The sequence below is a fragment of the Mirounga leonina genome, unplaced genomic scaffold, assembly GCF_011800145.1.
Source record: "Mirounga leonina isolate KUSES-001 unplaced genomic scaffold, KU_Mleo_1.0 Mir_91, whole genome shotgun sequence".
Classification (NCBI taxonomy): Eukaryota; Metazoa; Chordata; class Mammalia; order Carnivora; family Phocidae; genus Mirounga; species Mirounga leonina.
The window spans coordinates 26,045,731-26,066,452 of record NW_023270839.1 but is presented as its reverse complement, the minus strand read 5'-3'; the positions used below and the strand labels follow the sequence as shown (position 1 = coordinate 26,066,452).

The 20,722-nt window shown below is 37.1% G+C and overlaps 1 protein-coding gene across 1 annotated transcript in view; it reads left to right on the top strand.

Annotated features, from left to right (window-relative positions):
• Positions 1 to 20,722, top strand: part of ATP8B4 (ATPase phospholipid transporting 8B4 (putative)) — a 265,650-nt gene that overhangs the window by 30,880 nt on the left and 214,048 nt on the right. The window contains exon 3 of the mRNA XM_034994445.1: positions 17,296 to 17,354. Within this exon, the coding sequence (XP_034850336.1) occupies positions 17,296 to 17,354 (59 nt within the window). The remainder of the gene's footprint in view (positions 1 to 17,295; positions 17,355 to 20,722) is intronic.

Below are 20,722 nucleotides of genomic sequence, written 5' to 3'. Positions count from 1 at the left end.
AGGTTGGGTTTATTATTATGAATCCATTATTATATTCATTTTTTTCTTCTAATTTTAAAATAAAAATTTAAACATTTTTGTGTCCCTCAAAGTATTATGGGCCCTAGGCAATGCAGCTTTTGTGCTTACAAAGGAGGTAGTTTTTTGGTTGGAATTTATATTCCTGCTTCTCAGGCATTGTGAGCTTCTATTACTTACCAGATAGTGGGTTGGTCCTGCAGTAGAGGATTGGTGATAAAAAAGATATGTAAGATGGAACCTACCCTTATAGACACCATATCAATGCATATAAAAGTACATGTATATGTATGAATATATGTGTTTAAAGAGTGTTATTTCTGCTTGCGTTTATTCCTTATGGAACAACAACAAATCCAAAAGTTCTTTAAGTACTTTTGCAGTTATACTTGTGAAGGTATTAGTTTTTGTTTGAACTTGGTTTCTAATATAATAATTTGTTTGAAAAAAATGGATATATTTTTTTCAAAATCCTCTATTTTCTTAGTTTAACCAAAAATGAGGCCATTAGAATGAAGTGATGATCAGTACAGGCCAGTCAGTGACATACTAAGACAGTACTAGTTTTACAAAAACTCTTACAACTTTGGGGTTAGTATTTTTCTTTCTTTTTTTAATAAAGATTTTTAAAATTTGTTTATTAGAGAGAGAGAGAGCGAGAGATAGCAAGAGAGAGCATGAGTGGGGGCGGGGATGAGGGAGAAGCAGACTCCCTACTGAACAGGGAGCCCGATGCTGGGTTTGATCCCAGGACCTTGGGATCATGACCTGAGCCGAAGGCAGACACTTAACCAACTGAGCCACCCAGGCACCCCTGGGGTTAGTATTTTCAAATGAGTTCTCCTGCACATTTTCATAACTTTTTGGTGTCTAGAGGGAATAGGACATGGGAAATTTTATTTGGTACCACTAGAAATGAGGGAGAAATGCCCAGTCCCTTCCATTTCACTTTACAGTATTCTGTGCCAAAAGATGATAGGAATTATTCCAGGCACTATATCTTTGTTGCTCATCCTAAGTATTGTAGGGCATAAGTTATCCAATCGTTGGTTCATCAGCTTTTTAACTAGGAGGGAAGGAAGAGGCAACATTGATATTCTTAGTCCTACTTATGTTCTAGATTTTTATGTTGTGCTTAGATAGAAGTCTTTTTCTCCACAGAGAGTACACTATATACTTAAAAATTTGCCATCATAGTTATTGTGCACAGTTATAAATAGAAAGTGTAGAAGAGAGATGTCTTCTGGCTCTCATACACTTCCAAAAATTGTGTGCTGCTCTAATTGAGGTATTACATAGGCTTTGAGCAATCTGGTGTTTTATTACTCAGGATATAGGCTAGGTTGGGTTGCTATTAAAAAACCACCAGTCACTGGAGACTCTCTAAAGGAGTTGTTGCTCAACATCATCCTTTATCACCTCTCTGTGGATTTGGGGGTGGGGTGTATAGTCTCTTCTTGAATGCTCTTTTTTCTTGGTCTTCATGACTCTTGTGGAAATTCTTGCTTCTCAGACTGCTATGACCCTGTCTCCTTCACTGGACCTCAGTGGTGGAATTTCCCCTGGTTCAGTCTTCTATACTCTTTTGTCTGTATAATGTGTTCCTCAGAGGGCTCCTCTTCTATCATGGCTTCTACTCATCTCTGTGGAGATAACTTTTAAATCTGTGGTGTCCGTTGTGACATCTTTCCTAAATGTTATACCTTATTTCCAGTTGGTACTCTCTTTAATCTAATAATTCTATTAATATAGCCTTAGGTTGTATAGAATGATAAAACCTGGAAATTAGGAGGGTCTTCAAAATCATCTTGTCCAGAATTTCTTCCAACTCGACAATCTATTCCTGTAGTGTTGCTGAATATTTCCTTGAATATTTACTCTAACATGTTCAAGCATGTAATTTAGGAGATAGATCATCCTCTGGACAGTAAATTCTCCTACACATTAACTAGAATTTCACATCCTTAAGTTTACTCTCTGTTCTGTAGTTTGGAACAACAGAATATTTATTCTGCCACCTACATTAAAGATTATCAGATGTTTAAAGGTCTTTTTCATATTAGCACTCTCACAGACACATGGGGAATATCATTTGACTGAATATCCAGAACACCTCATGGCCCAGTCAAGTTGACACATTAAAATTACATCACAGCCATATTTTAGTTTATCAAGATATTCTTAAATTTGTCTATTTCTCCTTTAGTTCTGTCAGTTTTTGCTTTATATATTTTTAGGTTACATTATTAGATGTATACAAACTTAGAATTATATATTTCTGGAAGAATAATCTTTTATTACTATGGCTCTATTTATCTCTAGGAATTGTTATGTATTGAAGTCTACTTTATCTGAGATTAGTATAGTGTTACCAGATTTCTTTTTATTAATGTTTATATGTTATATATTTTTTTCTATCTTTTTACTTTTAACCCTTTAATGTGTTTAAATTTAAGATGTGGCATATTGTGGTTTTAAAAAATATAGTTTGACAAACTTTGGCTTTTAAATGAGGTATTTAGTTCATTTATGGTTAAGATAATTACTGATATATTTATGACTAAATCAATTATCTTACTATTTGTTATTCTACATTTCTTTTTTTGTTTCCTTCCTTTGTATAAGCACTATTTCTATTCCATTTCTAAGCATCTATTAGCTTGTTACTTATTCCTTTAATATTCTATTTGTGGTTATTTTTAAGATTAAAACATATCTATTTAATTTAGTACTCTTACTACTTGGTGAGCCACATAAGAATTTAGAGCATTTTAACTCTCCTTAACTACTGTCTGTGCCATTGTTATCATGTACTTAATTCTTGGTATATTTTAATACTAACAAGACAGCAGTAACAAATAACATGCGTTATTGTCAACATTTTCATTATTTGTATAGATTTACCTACAATATTTCAGTTTTTTTTCATTTTTCTGCATTTCTGTGATTCTATCTGGAATAATTTTCCTTCTGCCTAAAGACTTCATTTTTTTAAAAAATGTGGAGCTAATGGTAGTGAGTTCAGTCACTTTTTATTAGGGGAAAAAATCCTTATTTTGCATTTATATTTGGATAAATATTTTTATGGAGCATAGAACTCAAGTTGTAGTCTTTTCTTCTGGCACTTTAAAAAGGTACCATTCCATCACATTCAGGCCTCCACTTTTTCTTTTAAAAAGTAAGCTGACATTCTCGTTATTCTTTTGTTGAAGTGATATGTCTTCAGGCTGTTTGAAAATTTTTCTTTTTGTTTTTCAGCATTTTTATTATTCTGGGCATAGGTATGTTTTTTTTTTGTACTTATCTAGCTTGGAATTTATAGAGATTCTGAGTTTTTCAGCTTGATTTCTTTTGGAATTTTGGAAAATTCTCAGTCAGAATATCCTCAGATATTGTTACTACTCCCTATTCTCTCAGTTCTCTCTTGTGGACTCCATTTATACATATGACAGACCTTTTACCATGTCTCTAATGTACTTATACTTTTTTCTGATAATTTTCAACTTTTTTCTTCCCTCCATGTTCAGTTTTTTATATTTTCTAATCACTAGTTTACAACTATTCCCTTCTGCTTTGTCTAATGTGCTGTTAAACTCATATGTTGAATGCTTAATTACATTATTATATTTTTAAATTCTATACTTTGTATTTGTTTCTTTTATGTGTAATTTGGTTTTCTAGTGAAATTATTAATTTTGTCATCAATTCTACTGTACATGTTAATCACAGTTATTTTAAAGTCCATGTCTGATAGTTCCAATATCTAGATAATTTGTAGGTCAATTTCTATTTTCTATTTTTTTCTCTTGGTTTTCAATAGTTTGATGTTGTCTCCTGCCATACTTGATAATTTATTATTAAACAAATTGCATATGAAAAAACCTAGACCTTGAATATGAAAAAATTGTAGGGGATCTGGATAATGTTATCTTCGTTGAGGAGAATTTACTTTTCTTGTCACAAGCAGTTAGAGAAGGAACAGATTATCTTGATCCAGTCAGGGACTAAGATACTATGAGGCTGGGTTTCAGTATTTATATGGCCTAGTCTAATTTTTTAGTTCTTACTCCTAGAATACAGTTCTTTAGAAGTCAACTGGAAACCTAGAGTGTTACCAAGGCTCCTCTTCCCTGCTAGGTTCTGAACTCTAATTATTGTCTTCTGGGAAGCTGAGGAATTAGCAAATGCCTTAAGGGGAAATGTACAGACCATCAGGTTTACCTCAATACCTTTCTCTTCTCTGTTGGTTCTTGGCCCTTCAAGTTCTGTCTGATTTTGTTCTATGTATTTTCAAACATTTTGTATATTTCACCTAGCTCTTATAGTTCTCAACACATGGGCTGATCCTGACACAAGTTACACCATTATAGTGGGAAGCTTAAAAACACATTTTTAAAAATGTTTTATAAGTTTACCAGAAGAATACATTAAATATTACTACTCTATAGTAGTTATAAGAGTATTTCAATATATCAGGAGGATCTATGAATAGGGAATAAAGAAATGAACAGTGAATTGAGTAAGAAAATAATGGTTAATGAATATATTAATCAGTATTCTCTGATAGAATAGGTTTAAGTATTAGCCATGACATATACACAAAAATAAGTATTTTTGAACTACCTCATTATAGTGAATAATAAAATTATACTTAGAATAACATTGTATGCCATATATACTTATTGGACTTAGAACATATTTGTAAATGCATTTGTTCCAGTTCTCCATTTCTTTATTTAGCATTTCCAAATGTATAATATTCTAATTGTCATACTTGGTTTAGTAAAAGAAAAATCCTTAATTTTATCCCTAAGAGTTTTAGTCATTTATTTTTAAAAATGCTTTTATATCTCTTCCATAGACCCAAATCTTAGAACCCTTCTTTAATTCAGTATTTGAGCCAGTATCTGGCATATGTCAAGCCCTTAATTGTAGCTGTGATTGTTATTATTTTCAGTAGTTTTAGTAAGTAATATTTGAATTAGAGTCCCCTGGTGGACCTTGTTCTCATGTAATGTTGCTTGCTATTTTTTTCAAACAGAACTTCCTAATTTAAAGGAAATAATAATTTTTATTTCTGGGCTTAACTTTGAAATCTAGACTCTTTTAATGGTGAAATAAAATCGTAAAGCTTATGAAGTAGTCCCCAAATGGTATTTTCTGTAAAGTACCCTTAATAACTCAGAAATTGTCTACTGTGAATTGTAAATTTACCTTCTGTAAGGTCGATAAGCTAATTAAAACATCACATTTCAATGATTTTAGCTGGAATGATCTTGTTTGACTGTGGTAGTGTTGGTTGTCTTATGATAATCAGAACTTTGGTAGTTCATTCATTTACTTACTTGTTTATCCATCCATCCATCTAACCATTTCACAAGTATTTACTGAACATCTATTATGTGCCAGACATTGTTCCAGAGGTTTCAGATACAGCTGTGAGCAAAACAGATTTTAAGAAGTAAAAAAACCTTAAACCTGTATGGAGCTTACATTTTTCTAGGGGGAGAAGAAGAAAGCCAGTAAACAAAATCAATGAATGAGTAAATTATCCTATACATTTGAGGGGCTGCAATTTTATGAGAATCATGTGCACTAAGAGGCAGGTATGGGGCTGCAGTTTTGAAAAGGGTAATCCGGGAAGGCTGAATTTAGAAAGATATATTTGAGCAAAGATTTGAAGGAAGTGAGAGAGGAGCCATGTAGATCTCTGGAAGAACCATCCTAGGCAGAGGGAATACCAAGTGCAAAGGCTTTGAGATGGGTGTGTGCCTGGTTGTGTTCATGGGATTAACAAAGAGACTGTCTTTGGCTGGAGTTGGATGAACAAGGGGGGAGGGTTGTCAGGGCTAGATCCAGTTTTTTTGAGTCCTAAACTAAGACAAAATACAAAATTAGGTGTAATGAGGAATATTTAGAGTAAGAAAATAAATTCCTATAAATTACAATTTTGAAAACCTGAAAATACCACACACATCACAAAATCCAGAAAAAAAAAAACCCCTAAGATCTTCATTAATTCACTGCCTGTCATACCTTTATAGTACTTTTCTTCCTATACTTTCATCCCACTGCTTTTTTTTTTGCTTCTTATATGACCATTATTCTGCTACATAATTTTCTATAGAAATACTAGAAAGATAATTCAATCTTTCCTCTAGTATAGTTAAAGTTATGATAGTTTAGAATAGTTTTTCAGCTTCATGACTTCAGAATGTCATGTAAAAATTTATGATTGTTAACCTTGGGAAAACCTCTATCAAGTTTCCTTCATATCTGACTTGTTACAGATGTACTTGTACATAGTACAGCTACAAATGGGTTTATGCTCTATAAGCACAGAAATTCTAAGAAATTTTATTTTATGCAATCCCATGAAAAAAGAATATATGGTGTGCTTATTATATATAGTATGGAAAATACTCAATACTTGGTAATTTCTAATAGGAGATAAATTCTGTTTTAACTAAGTTGATGAAATCTTTCACATACAATTTTACATGTGTGATGACTGGAAGAATTCTGCACAGGCTAACTTCTGGGTCTGTATTGCAAACCTGTGTCTTCCATGATCCATGTAATTCTGGTGCTAGGTCTATAGCACATGGTCATGTTGCTGTATGACCTTGGGCCCTGCACCTTCATGTTATAACACTGGGCAAGTCCCCACGGAAGTAGTATTCCTGAGAACCATTCCTAGCCTGGGGGAGACTACCAGTGATTTAACTCTATACAGAAATGACATGAATCACATATACTCCAGTAAACACAAAGCCAATGTATTTCCAACTTGACATCTGGATCCTAGTGCTATATGACATGAGGCAAAGTGTAATAGGGGAAATTAGAGTGGAAGAGACAATGATCCTAGCCTTCATGACTAAAATATTTTACTTTTGCAAATCAAAATCAGAAACAAAACAAACACTTTTTTTTTTTTAAAGATTTTATTTATTTACTTGACAGAGAGAGACACAGCGAGAGAGGGAACACAAGCAGGGGGAGAGGGAGAGGGAGAAGCAGGCTTCCCGCTGAGCAGAGAGCCCGATGCGGGGCTCGATCCCAGAACCCTGGGATCATGACCTGAGCTGAAGGCAGATGCTTAACGACTGAGCCACCCAGGTGCCCCAAAACAAACACTTTTTAATTAAAAATTTTTTTTCCCAGTTTTATTGGGAATAGTTGACATATATCACTGTGTAAGTTTAAGGCATATAGCATGATGGTTTGATTTACATATATTGTGAAATGATTACCACAATAGGCTCAGCTAACATCCATCTTCTTGTGTAGATACAATAAAAAGAAAGAAAAAAGAGAATAAAGGGAGAAAAATTTTCTTGTGATGAGCACTCTTTTTTTAAAGATTTTATTTATTTATTTGAGACAGAGAGAATGAGAGACAGAGAGCATGAGAGGGAGGAGGGTCAGAGGGAGAAGCAGACTCCCTGCCGAGCAGGGAGCCTGATGCAGGACTCGATCCCGGGACTCCAGGATCGTGACCTGAGCCGAAGGCAGTTACTTAACCAACTGAGCCACCCAGGTGCCCGTGATGAGCACTCTTAAGATCTACTCTCTTGGGACACCTAGGTGGCTCAGTTGGTTAAGCGTCTGCCTTCAGCTCAGGTCATGATGTCAGGGTCCTGGGATCGCCCTGCTCAGCGGGGAGTCTGCTTCTCCCTCTCCCTCTCCCTTTCTTTTGGTCTTTTCACATGTGATCCACTATTTTGCTAGAAGGGACAGTGGAGGGGCACCTGGAGATGTCCTCTTGAAAAGTCCATATTTTATCTTAGGTGGCAGACCACCTTTACCAAATTCCCTTTCTTTTCAGTAAGTGACTTGGATAAGGTGCTTGGCAAAACAACCTACCATACTCCCCAGTGTGTGTCTAGCTGCATGAATTCCCTTCAGAGCTGCTTGAGACAGGTGGTGATGCCTTTCACCACCCATCTGGACCTGACTTTCTTTTTCTCTGGTGTCCATGGCTTCTAGGCCTCTCCTCTGCTTCCCAGCTGTGCAGGTATTTGTGGGCATGTTCACCCTTCGAGAGCTATTGCTGTCTTGCTTGTTTTTCCTTCACTGCCTACAGTAGAGCCTTGCTCAAAGGAGCTCAATAAATATTTCTGGAATAAATCACTTTGTCTTGGCTCCAGCAGATTTTCATTGCCCTGTGTATTCAGGGGTCTGAGGCACAGAAACCAATATGTACTAAAGAAACCCAATTTATAAGCCCCATTCATCTCAAAACAACAAATGTAAGCTTTGAAAAACACAGCTTCCTGTGCAACCCCTGAGATATCAAACAGTGAAGAGACCTCTTTAGATTTCCTTGTCCTGTGTCTTTCTTTTCTACCTGGGGTTCTTTCCAATCTCTTGGTGACAGGTGGCTTACTTTCCCTTGGATGGCCAGAATGTGTCTCACAGTGTAAAATTAAATGTCCTCCAGCTTCTTTTAGGCTCTTGTGATTTTTGGGGTAGATCCTTATTTTATTTTTCTTTTTGAAAGGGATGCTGTAGGAAGATACAGCTATTTTTCATCTTTACAGAAAACACTCTGATCCTGGCCCAGTCCATAAAAATGCTATATATTTTTTGCTATACATAATCAAATTATAAAAGAATAGAAATAAAAACCAACAGTCTAGCACTGGGCCCATATGAGAAAGGGTGCAAAAAAGCAGTACGTTTTGAACAGTGGTTTGGGAGAATATTCTCAGCAAGGACTGCCCCAAAGCTCCAAGAAGAAGAGGTTCTCTAGGACAGCCTCCACCAGGAAACAGAGAGAAACCTAGAAGCAGTGGAATGTGAGAGGTCACAGGGCTGCAAGGTTAATTGGGAGGGAGTGTATGTTTGAAGTATACCATGGAGCATAGTATTCAATCAGAGTCCTCTTCTTCCTCTCCTTGACCTCTGGATGCAGGCACACAGCAATTTTCAGTTTCCCAGCCAACTCCGCACAGTGCTGTCTGCCATCTCCTTATACCGAGAATCTCTTCCACACTGCTTTTACAAGAAAGGCAGTTCAGTGTTTGAAATCTGATTGTACTGCATAATCTTGTGAGGCCTTTATTTTTGTCATTTGTAAAATAATAGCATATACCTGTTGGTACCTGGATTGTTTTGAGGAATAATGAAATAATGTATGCAAAACAGTTCATATAGTATCTAGTTTTTAACCAGTGCTCAGTACATGTTAGCTGTTATTATTATCATTATATTGTAGTAATTCTTAACTCTTTAGTTGTGGAATCTATACTTAAAGAAAGCAATATGCCACGGGCTTATATGAAGGTTTTATAGATTTTTATTTGTAACTTGTGTAATCCAATTCGTGTATGGTGGAAGAAGAATGAACTGGTTAAAAATTTTTATGTTTCTTTGTGAAGCTATAGCAAGCCATGGGAGGAATAGAACTTCCAATAAATCAAATTTTCCAAATATCTGGACCTGATGAGCAAATTGGCTCAGCCAAGAGGAAAACAAACCCAGGGCCTTTTAGTATTTGTTTGAATCCCCTAACTCTGTTTCCAAACTCTTTTGTGAGCACAAGAATAAAAAAAAAAATTGTGGGAAGATTTTTCTTTTTTGCCTCAATTCTCCTTAGTTTGCTGTTCAAATGTCAGTAAGTCCCAGCAGCTGCAGGTCACCACTGGGTTTCAATAGGAAACCCCGATTTAGGGCACATATTTTTCAATTGTATCAGAATGTGCTTTTGGAGTCAACTCAGGAAATCTTGGAGGGTGGGGAACTCTTTTCTTTAAAGCTCTCCCCACTCATTGTTCTTTCCTCATGTCTTTAATGAATTGCTTTGGCTCCCAACCACAAGACCAGATTGTGAAGAATGAAAGAAAATTCAGAAGGGAAAAAGCTTAAGTTATTGATTTGGCTTGAGGGTATTTTTCTGAGACTTCTGATCCAACCCAAAAAACCAACAACAACCCCAAGCCCCAGATGACACTCCATGTTTGGAGACATTCTTCAGCTTTTGGATTGGGACCAACATTGTTGAGGAAGTACCAGTTCCTGTCATCAGGGTTTATACAGAGCCCCCAATTTTTTTGTGGTGCTTCATCATTTCATGATTTTGGGGATCGAAAGCCAATTGCCTGAAGACTGTCTCCCAAACCACATTTGGTGAAGGACAAAATGCTCTGGAGTTAATTGAAGAAAGACAGTTGTGTTCATTAATTAGGAATTCGTAGTTGCTGTAATCACTATGGGTCAAATGGAAGCCTCCTAAATCTTCCTCCTTACTCTTGGTCTTTTAACAGAGCTACTGCATTCGCCAACTAGTCTTAAACGTTAAGGTGTTAGGAGTTGTTCATAGACAAACTAAGAGAAAAAAAGACATAAATGCCTGCTGGAAGTAGAAGCTGAATATTGTCTAACTTAGTATAGTGTGAGGAAGAACAGCCCAGATAAGGGGTTGGGTGTTGCCCCCAACAACCTGGGGAAGAATCAATAGGTATTTGCCAGTTTCCACTAAGAATATTCAGAAAATTACTTCAGATCCCTTTGAGAAATAATAATACAAGCAACTTTAAGACGGACTATCCAAGCTTGGATGATTTCTTTTTCTCACCTATTTGCTATTTTTTTTTTTATAGAAAAATAGTTTTTTTTTTTTTTCCGGTTATTTTTCTGTTTGCAAAGTGCTTTCCATATATTTTCTTATATAATGATGTCAACACAAAGTGGCATTATTTTTCTGAGGAACCACAGATTAGGAGAGGTCATGAGTTAAAACGTGCTCACACACATAGTTGGTAGAAGGAAAATCTCAGGGCTCTGGCTTAAAGATCCAGGCCTCCTCCTCTTGAATGAGTGCTCTGTCATCAAACTCTCATTTTTATGGGTCCTAAAAGTCGTAACAACAACATCTCAACTGAGGTTAAAAATTGCCAGCAGGGTTGTGTTATGTCCCTCCCATCTTTCAAAGTTGTGTTTTAGTGATTGGATAACACTTGGCTTTTCTTTAAGACTTTTTTTTTTTATGTTATGGTAATCACCATACATTACATCATTAGTTTTTGATGGAGTGTTCCATGATTCATTGTTTGCGTATAACACCCAGTGCCCCATGCAGAACGTGCCCTCCTTAATACCCATCACCAGGCTAACCCATCCTCCCACCCCCCTCCCCTCTAGAACCCTCAGTTTGTTTTTCAGAGTCCATCGTCTCTCATGGTTCGTCTCCCTCTCCGATTTCCCCCCTTCATTCTTCCCCTCCTATCTTCTTCTTTTTTTTTTTCTTTAAAACTTTTTAATAAAGATTTTATTTATCTGAGAGTGAGAGAGTGAAAGAGAGAGCGAGCGAGCAGGGGGAGGGGCAGAGGGAGAGGGAGAAGCAAGCTCCCTGCTGAGCAGGGAGTCTGACCCTGGGCTAGATCCCAGGACCCAGGGATCTTGTCCTGGGATCTTGACCTGAGCTGAAGACAGATGCTTAACCAGCTGAGCTACCCAGGTGCCCCAACACTTGATGTTCTTGATGCATCTCTTCCTTCCAAATGGAAAGACAAGCATATGTACATACATAAGTGGATATGGTTTTATTATCTGAAACCTATCATCTGCCCGATCAGGTAATTATTGCAGGGAGCGACGGGGTAGACTACAGGTCATTTATCCCTAAACTAAGGTTACTCTTTTTAGTAAATGTTTCCTAACATTTAACTGATTTATAAATGACCACTTCATAAAATAAATGAGGTATCCTTATTTAGTTACCTTGGATAAGGTAACAGGAAGCATATGGCTTAAAGATAAGCATTCTATGAATGCTTCATTGATCTTTTATTTGATTGAGGCAGGCATCAAATTACACTGGCCTTTATGACTTTGAAAAAGTGAAGGCTACTTCCATTATCCTATATGAAGTAGGACTTTGTGGGTTTAATTACCTATTTTTTTACTATATCTTTTTTTCTGCATTCTGGAGCAGATTCAAAATAAGTGTCTAAGATAATTCTGCCTTTGCTAATAGCTCTTCTCCTTGCTTGCTGAAATGATGAAGGATAGCTTCCTATTTAGGTAAAATGTCTTTGTTAGGCTCCTCAGCTGTCACAAAAGAATGTTAACACTATTTTTTCTGTCCCAAGAATCTGTACTCAGCTAGCAACACAGCATAGCAGTTCTTCAGGAATTTCAATCTGAAACTCAGTCATTTAGCATTTAGCACAAGTGCAGTTGAGAGATAATAATTAGGATGATTTTTTGGAAGGGCATGCAGTTTATTTATTCGTCTAAATGTCCTAAAATACATGCCTGAATTTAACCAGCTGAGTACGAGACCCTAGCATTGGTCCCTCTGAATTGTGTTTGGAATGACATCCCTAGAATTGTTACAAAACACAGCTCTTAAAAACTCATTTTATGTTCTTTGTATCAAACAATGGCTTCTTTATGAGGATTTCTTAGAGAAATTATTGTTCGAGCCAAGAACTAATACATAATTGTACTTTTCCTGAGAAACTGGTTTATTTTTGCCATTCAGGCTGTGAAATAAATGGAAATAGACAAGCCTTTCCTTTTTCTGTGGAATTTGTGGCCCACTTAGAACAGGTATGTGGGTGATCATATCAGGTAATTTTATTTTCATTGTTGACTATAGCTGATCATCATCCTTTTATATCTTCTTTAACTCCATTTTATTTTTAATATTTAAACTATTTCCCTGTTGTACATTCGTGAGTCATTGTTTTGGAGATGATCTTGTATGTAAACATTCTCGCATGTCTGAAAGTGTTCTTATTGCCCCTTCACACTTGATTATTTGGCTGAGTATAGAATTCTGAGCTCAAGCATATTTTTCCTTAAAACTAGAAGACATCACTTCCATGTTCTCTATCATCCTTTTTTGCTGATGAGAAATTTTATGTTAGTCCAATTCTCAGGTCTCTAGGGCTAACCATTTTTTTTTTTCTCTTCTGGAATTTTAAAATATTTTGTCTTTGGAGCTCAAAATTTTGTGGAGCTCTGTGGGTCCATTTTCATTCATTCTAATTGGCACTTGGTGGCTTTTTCACTTTGAAGAGTTAGGTCTTACTCTGGTGCAGGGAAATTTTCTTCTCTATTTGATTATTTCTACTTATCCATGGTTTATGTTCCCTTCTCCTAAGTGTTCTTTTCACATCTTCCTCCTCTTTGTCATTTTGCTATATATTTTAAGAACTTTCTTCAATTTTATTTTCAGTCTATCCTACCTGTTTTTCCATTAAGTAGTTTTAAATTCCTGGAACTCTTTCTTGTTCTGTTATCTTTGTTCCTATCAGCTTGTTCTTGCTGCATGGATGCCATGTCTTCTTGAATATCTTCAAGGTGCTAATTAGCATAAAAAACCTCTTTTCCCCATCCATTTTCAGCATTATCTCTTCCTCTTGCATCCTTCTCTTTTGTACTATTGATTTTCCTCAGATGTCTGGTGACTTAGACAGTTGTTGGTTTGTGTTTACATAAGAGGGCAGTTGTAAGGGTCTTTCCCCTGGCCAGCCCTCTCCTTTAAATTGGAGGGGCTGGTGATGTAGCCAGCTCACAGGGAGGTTTTTCTGTGTGTCTTAGCTTTTTCTGGTTGCTATAGCAGAATACCATAAACTGGTGGCTTATGAACAACAGAAATTTATTTGTTATGGTCTGGAGATTGGGAAGCCCAAGATCAAGAAGTCAGTGCCTTTGGTGTCTGGTGAGAGCCTGCTTCCTGGTTCACAGATGGCTGTCTTCTTCCTGTGTCGTCACATGATGCAAGGGGCAAGGGACTCTCTGAGGACTCTTTTATAAGGGCACTAATCCTACTCATGAGGGCTCTACCCTCATAACCTAATCACCTCCCAAAAGCCCTCAAATACCATCTCATTGGGAATGTTCCAACATAGAGATTTTGGGGGGCCACAAACATTCAGTCTATAGTCTATAGTCTGGCAAATCCCACAGCTGCATCTGTAAGGCAGGGTTTACTAGGACCTAAGTCTCCCATAGCCAATGTGGTGGTTCAGAGGTGCTTCTCTCTTAGATCTGAACACCCTCTCTTGGTTTCCTCCCCAGGCATGTTGCCTAATCTCTTTAATGAGCAAGAGTAGGGGGATATGGGGGGCCCACCGAGCTCAATTTTTCTTTAATTATTCTGGTGATGTTCCCAAACTAGAGTGCACAGATAATTTATCTTCTAAGCCAGGACACTTTTGAAAGTGAAAAGTTATTTTGCCAAGACAATAAGAATAAACTGGGACTGTCACCCTATCTATATCACATTTTCAGCTTTTGTATTTATTGACTGAATCTGGACCTTCTGTGGGGCTTCAATGGGAATTTTTAAAATTTATGAACCTCTGCTAGATTCCACTCTTGTTTTCCAGCACTGTTATGTTTTTATTATTTTTAAAAACATTGCTGTTATTTCAGTGAGACCTGGGTGGGAAGGGAGGTAGAAGGACATACTTAGTTTGCTATCTTGAACTGGAAGATCTTTGAACTTCACTTTAAACATATACTGGCTCACTGTATTTTATACATCCTTGTGTATCACTTTACTCCTTTATGGAACCACACAAATTCAGTGATAATGATTATGTAGCAGTGAGCATACCCTAGTAGATCCTAAATCTCCCGGTGTGTACTTTTCTTTCAGTACTGTCACAGCTGGAAGGGTCCTGCAATGCCTACAAAATATTGGACATTAATTCACTGAACCTCTGAACAATTCTCAATGGGAGTTGTTAATGGAGGATTTGTTTTCAGCTTCCTTTTCTTGCAGGATGTGTCTTATTGCCAAGAGGGATTTCTATCCCTTCACGCACTGTCCTAGCACATGGAAGAATGTCCCTTCTTAGTCTAGCATAGTTAGGTTAAAGGCAGAAAACTGTAGGGATATAGAACCAAAGCCAGAATTTAGCAGAGCTTAGTGAAGGGATAGAAAATATGCCAGAGTTTATCTATAAAGATTCAGTTCAGAAAGACCATACCTACTGGAAGCACAGAGCAAAGATAAAGATTTAATAATGATTTAGAAGCCAAAAGAGGACTTCCTGGCTCTAACAGAGTCTCCTGCGACAAGAGCAATGTAGATACCCAGAAGAACATCCAGACTTTTCTAGCACAGACATTACTCTTCTGGCCACTTTGGGAAAGGGTTATTCTCAGTTCTTGGGGAGGGTGGTTACATGGAGACACTGGACAGGAGTCAAAATTCTGGATTTGGAGTAAAATTAGCTGCAGAACTATAGAATTCTATCCCTGGATGTGCTCTGTATAAATGTGAAATTTAAAAATGATCATCATCTGAATGTGAATGATGTAAACTAAAGGCAATTAAATATATAAATTAGCATATCTAAGTTTTGACTTACAGCTAAAGTTACTCTTTAAATTATAAGCAGGATGCCAGGTGGTCCAGGTTAACCTTTTCCTTGTAGAAGAGAGCCCCCAATGGTCACCCTCCCAATAATATCTGTTGTTTTCCCCTGTCAGCAGTTTTACTATGCTTGTGTTAAGGTAGGGATGTTTAGACAAATCATCCAAGCTTTTTAAGCTTTAAGTGGGACTTAATCTGGGACTGTCACCATTTTGGCCATTTTGGGCTTTGATTTTTTGCTCTTTGTTAAGGAACCAGTAAGAAGGGGAGGATGGTGCCTTTATAGTTAGGGTTTAAAATGTTTCCTTCAGTGGATGGTTGTTTAAGAGGTTGCCTCCTGGTGAATTCTGGATTTCAGACTTATATATGTTAGGGGCAGGTCCACTTGGTGTGGTCAGCTGTGGACATCAGTCCAATATTGTTCTTACCAGAAATTAGGTGAGCTAGCCTTGAAAACAGGAACAGTCACAGGGAACTGACGTTATTACGTAGGTAAGAAGAAAGCCATATAGGTGGTTGTCAAACAGACAAACATTCCACAAAAGGTAGAGACTCAACCATAACCAAAGACAGGGTGTCATTTGTCAGAAGCAGTTCTCAGAGGTGAACACAGTGTCATACTTGAGACCTGAACCAAAGAGGCTGTTTACATTCCTCTTGGACTTTTGGGAAAAAGTAGTCAATTCTTAAAATCATAGTGCCTGGTGTTTGGAGGATAGTGGTGGTGATAAAATATATTCCTTTCTTCCTTCCCCTCCTCTTGATCTCCCTCTTCTTTCTCCTCTCATTTCCACTTTCAGCTCTTCTTCTCTTTGCTTTCCCCTTACACTTCCTCCCCTATCCCTAATATATGACTAAGTTACTTTCCACCCTCCAGTCTTCTTTATCTCTGTAATTGTTATGTACCTTCTCCAAATTCTGGCTTTTACCACTACTCCTATACTTTTTACCACCTTTCACTTACCCAGATGGAGAACTGTGGGATTAAGGGAATTCCAGGTGAAATGATGAAGTCACTCACCATGAGTGTTAACATTGACATCTGGTGATTATTTTGCTCGTCTTCATGCCATAGCTTTCATTATTCCATCATTATTCCTTTGTCAACTCTGAATTCAGTAAAATGGAGCAAGAACTTGCTACTTTTACTACAAAAATGTGCTCTGCTGGTGTTTCCTCATCGCTACAGTAGCCCCCCCTTATCAGCGGGGGGACACGCTGCAAGACCCGCAGTGATGCCTGAAACCGAGGACAGTACCGAACCCCAGACTGTCTTTTCTTTCCCTCTGCGAATTTTAATTATGTACCGTCATAATCTGAGAGTTTTTTGTTCTTCTATTTTGTTATTTGCACTGGTGTTTGCATTTGTTTCCAGAAGATATTTTTTTGGCTACTTCCAGCAAAGGGCAAGTCTCCATCTCCTGGTGATGTGTAGTTCCTTTCAGTATGCCTGGGTTGTTTAGAAATACCATCTTTGCTCATTGACCATAAGGTCAGTGACCTCACTGGCCACTTCAGAATAGTTTTGTTTGGCTGTATCGTATTTTGTCACTTCGTAGCCAAAAAAAAAAAAATCCTTTCCCAGGGTGGCATTTGACTTTCAGCAGCCTTCTCCTTTAGGAACTACTTGGAGTTAAGAGAAAGAAAGGGTCTTTGTGGAGCTAAAGGGATGTAGAAATTGGAGACACATAATGTTTTGTTTTATGGCTGGCATCAGAATTACAATGAGACACATTTTAGCTTTCCATTTTGGGACTTTCCAACACACGTTCCAACATTTAGGCTGGAAAAAACCAATGCCCTTCAAATTTTAAAGCAAAGAATTCTTGCAACCTTGAGACAATCAAAGTAACCTAAGTGATGTTAGTTTAATGAGTTATATGTTTCTTTGTGTCAAAAATTTAGTTTCATACCTGATTTCTCTTTCTCTTTAGAAGTGGAACGGATAGTGAAAGCCAATGACCGTGAATATAATGAAAAGTTCCAGTATGCAGTGAGTAAAACATACACAGTACACACATGGTGGGATGGGTTTTACCTTAAGGACAGTTGAATTCATGCTTTCTAGAACTTTATGACTTCACCAAAAACTTTCTTTGTTTAGGCCCATTTTAGTATCAGGGGTGCTATATGTTTCTATAAATACAGATTTTAGCAATATTTGTACCCTTACTTTTGTCCTGCAGTAAGAGTGGTTGGTATGCTCTTTGGTATGGGAAGAAGATAAAATTTCTTTCTCAAGAATTGATGCTTAGTTCATTTTGGTGCTGATTTGGCTACTAGAATACAGAGGAAAAAATAAACATGGGCCTCTATGGTAAATCTTGGTGATAGAAGTGGTGGTATTGGCTGATGGGTGATAAATGGCTTGGGGAGATTTTCTGTAAGTAACTCAGGCTGAATATGGAAACGTATATATAGGACAAAGTTCCCAGGTCCTGAATGATTGTGGTTATCAAGTGAGAAGTAAGAATGATTAGTTAAAATGTACAGTGTACTGCCTTTAAGTTTATGCTGAACTACTTTAAAAAATTTTTTAATGAGGATTTTCTTCATTTACATTAGAAATATTTATTGTCTATTAAGTGACTGGCACTGTTCTAGGAACCTGGGATACATTGATGAACAACTTCATGAATTACACGATGGGCCCTCTTAAAGTTCTTCTTATCTTTTTATGATGCAACCTAAGTTGCTACATGGAGTCTTTTATAAACTCTAAGAAAGATAACTGATAGAATTTGGCTTATAAGACCTGTTATAAGATTGAGTACACTGGCACATTTCATGAAAGAAGGTTTCAAAGATGATTTTGATAACTATGAAGGCAGGGCGAACTTTGGCAGTATCCATTTAGGCACTGGCCAGATGACAGAGTTTTGCCCAATGGATAATTTTTAGCATTTTGTTCTTATTGGCAGGTCTTTCCCATATATGGTGATGGATGCATTGGGCTATTGTAGTTTGGTACTATTAAATATTTTTTATTATTATTATGTTAGGTTAATCACCATACATTACATCATTAATTTTTGATGGAGTGTTCCATGATTCATTAGTTGTGTATAACACCCAGTGCTCCGTGCAGAATGTGCCCCCTTTAATACCCATCACCAGGCTAACCCATCCTCCCACCCCCCCCCCAGAACCCTCAGTTTGTTTTTCAGAGTCCATCATCTCTCATGGTTCATCTCCCCCTCCGATTTTCCCCCCTTCATTCTTCCCCCTCCTGCTATCTTCTTCTTCTTCTTTTTTTTTTTAAACATATAATGTATTATTTGTTTCAGAGGTACAGATCTGTGATTCAACAGTCTTGTACAATTCATAGCAGTACTATTAAATATTTAACAAAGGTAGCTAACAATTCCTCTTTTTCTCATGCTGTGCTAATCATGTAATTGTAATTTGTTGTTCAATGGAAGTTTTCCTACAAGGAATCACTGGCTCTATGACAGACTTCTCATTATAAAATAATATATTGGAACTCTGATTTTATTCGTTAATCTTGTAAGCTTGGTTGACATAAGTCCGCCCTTGACAGAAGGAATCCTTCTTAGGAGGTTGATGAACATGTTTCTTAGCCTGAAAGAATGAGACTAAATTTCCTCATGGTGATTAATGCCCCTCTGTGCAGCTTCTAGTTATTTGGCCCCTCTGGTCATCTCCAGACTTGGCCCCATGCCTTTCTATCCATTCTACAGCTGGTCCTTTAACTGTAGAGGATGACCCTTGCAAGCCTTGACCATCAAACCCCAAATCAGAGGAGTAGACGTGTGTATTTTAAGACCTTGGGGAAAACAGTAATAAGTAATCTGTGAGGTAATTATGCATTTAAGTATTTAAGTATTTGGCTGTGTTTACTTGTTTTCCAGTGTGTAACAAGTATTTTCATTCTGTGAGTAGTAACTCTATAAGGAAAACCATACTTTATTTGCCTTTGTGAGACCATACAGGTTTTTCTACTTAGTTATTTTTACCTGATTATTAAATATTTCAAACTGACAGAACAGTATAGGAAATGACACCTGTATGCCCACCACTCAGATTAAATAGATGTTAGCAGTTGGCCGTGATTATTTCAGATCTTTTAAAAGTACTACACCAATGATACAGAGATGGTTTTCTCTTGAGCTTGCTTGATATTGAACAAAAGCACACAGATTTGTGGCTGCAGCTGTGTTTTCTCTTGAGCTTCCTAACAACAAAACAGTAGAACAGTATTCCATGGCTATAGTAGATCGAATACGGCAGTTAGGTCTCTAAGTGAAAACCTTTCAAGGAAAGAACAAAACCCATTATGAGCTGGCAAAACCAAGAAAGACAAGAGTTGAGAAAGAAGGGCTGCAGAGCAGAGAGGGGCACAGGTATCCCTGCTCTATTGATCACTTCTGTGGCTCAGAGAGGATGAGGCAGGCCTCCCTAAATGGGCATGGGTCCCCAATAGACAGAGCTGATACTGTCTTGGTTTGGGAACTCCCAACTGGATGGCTGGCCATATAGTGAACTGTGGGGCCATTCTCAGCCCTTGTCTATTGAGCTGCAAGTTGGGGATGATACAAGTACTGATTTCATAGAGTTATTTTAAGGATTAAAGTAGAGTAACACACAATGACCCAATGAGCTAGTCTGTGTAGAGATGGTGTTTGAATCTATGTCTGATCTTAAGGCTTTTAAATCACTTGCTATATGGAATATGTTTGTAAGAAAGGTGGAAGCCTGGTGCCTTTTGCTTAACCTTGCCCAGCTTTAAAGGATATTACCCCAAATGGAAGTGGATTTGAAGAGACCTCAATAGAACTTAGGGGGAATGCTTATAATTAAAAAAGCAATGTTCCTACTTTAATGCTAAAAAGGAGTGGGAATAAACTGAAACTTTTTATGAAAAAGATAAAAGGAGAACTGGTAAAGTCCCCCCAAATGTAGTGGAAAGAGTGTTTTGGGATAAAATAGACCATAGTCTGAATCCTGTCTCTCATTTGCTAACTTGTGTTCTCAATTTGTTTCTGAACATCAGTTATTTCATCTGTGAAATAGGGAATTTCCTCATAGGACCATTTATTAAAGATTAAATGAGATAATTTATATAAAATATTTGATAATAGTGAGACTAGCAAATATACATGCATACATACATATCTCCTACTATGTACCAGGACCTGTGCTAAACATTTTCTATGGCTTTTTCTCTTAAAACTAACATGGTGGTGGGCAAGTAGTCACAATAAATTATAGATTCCCTATAAAGCATCAGATAGAGTAAGATAGTGATAAAAGCAATGTTAGGAAGATACTGAAAAATTGGCTAAAGTTGTATAAGGTGCTTTTGTAGTAAGTATCATACCAAAAAATTAGCAGATCTAT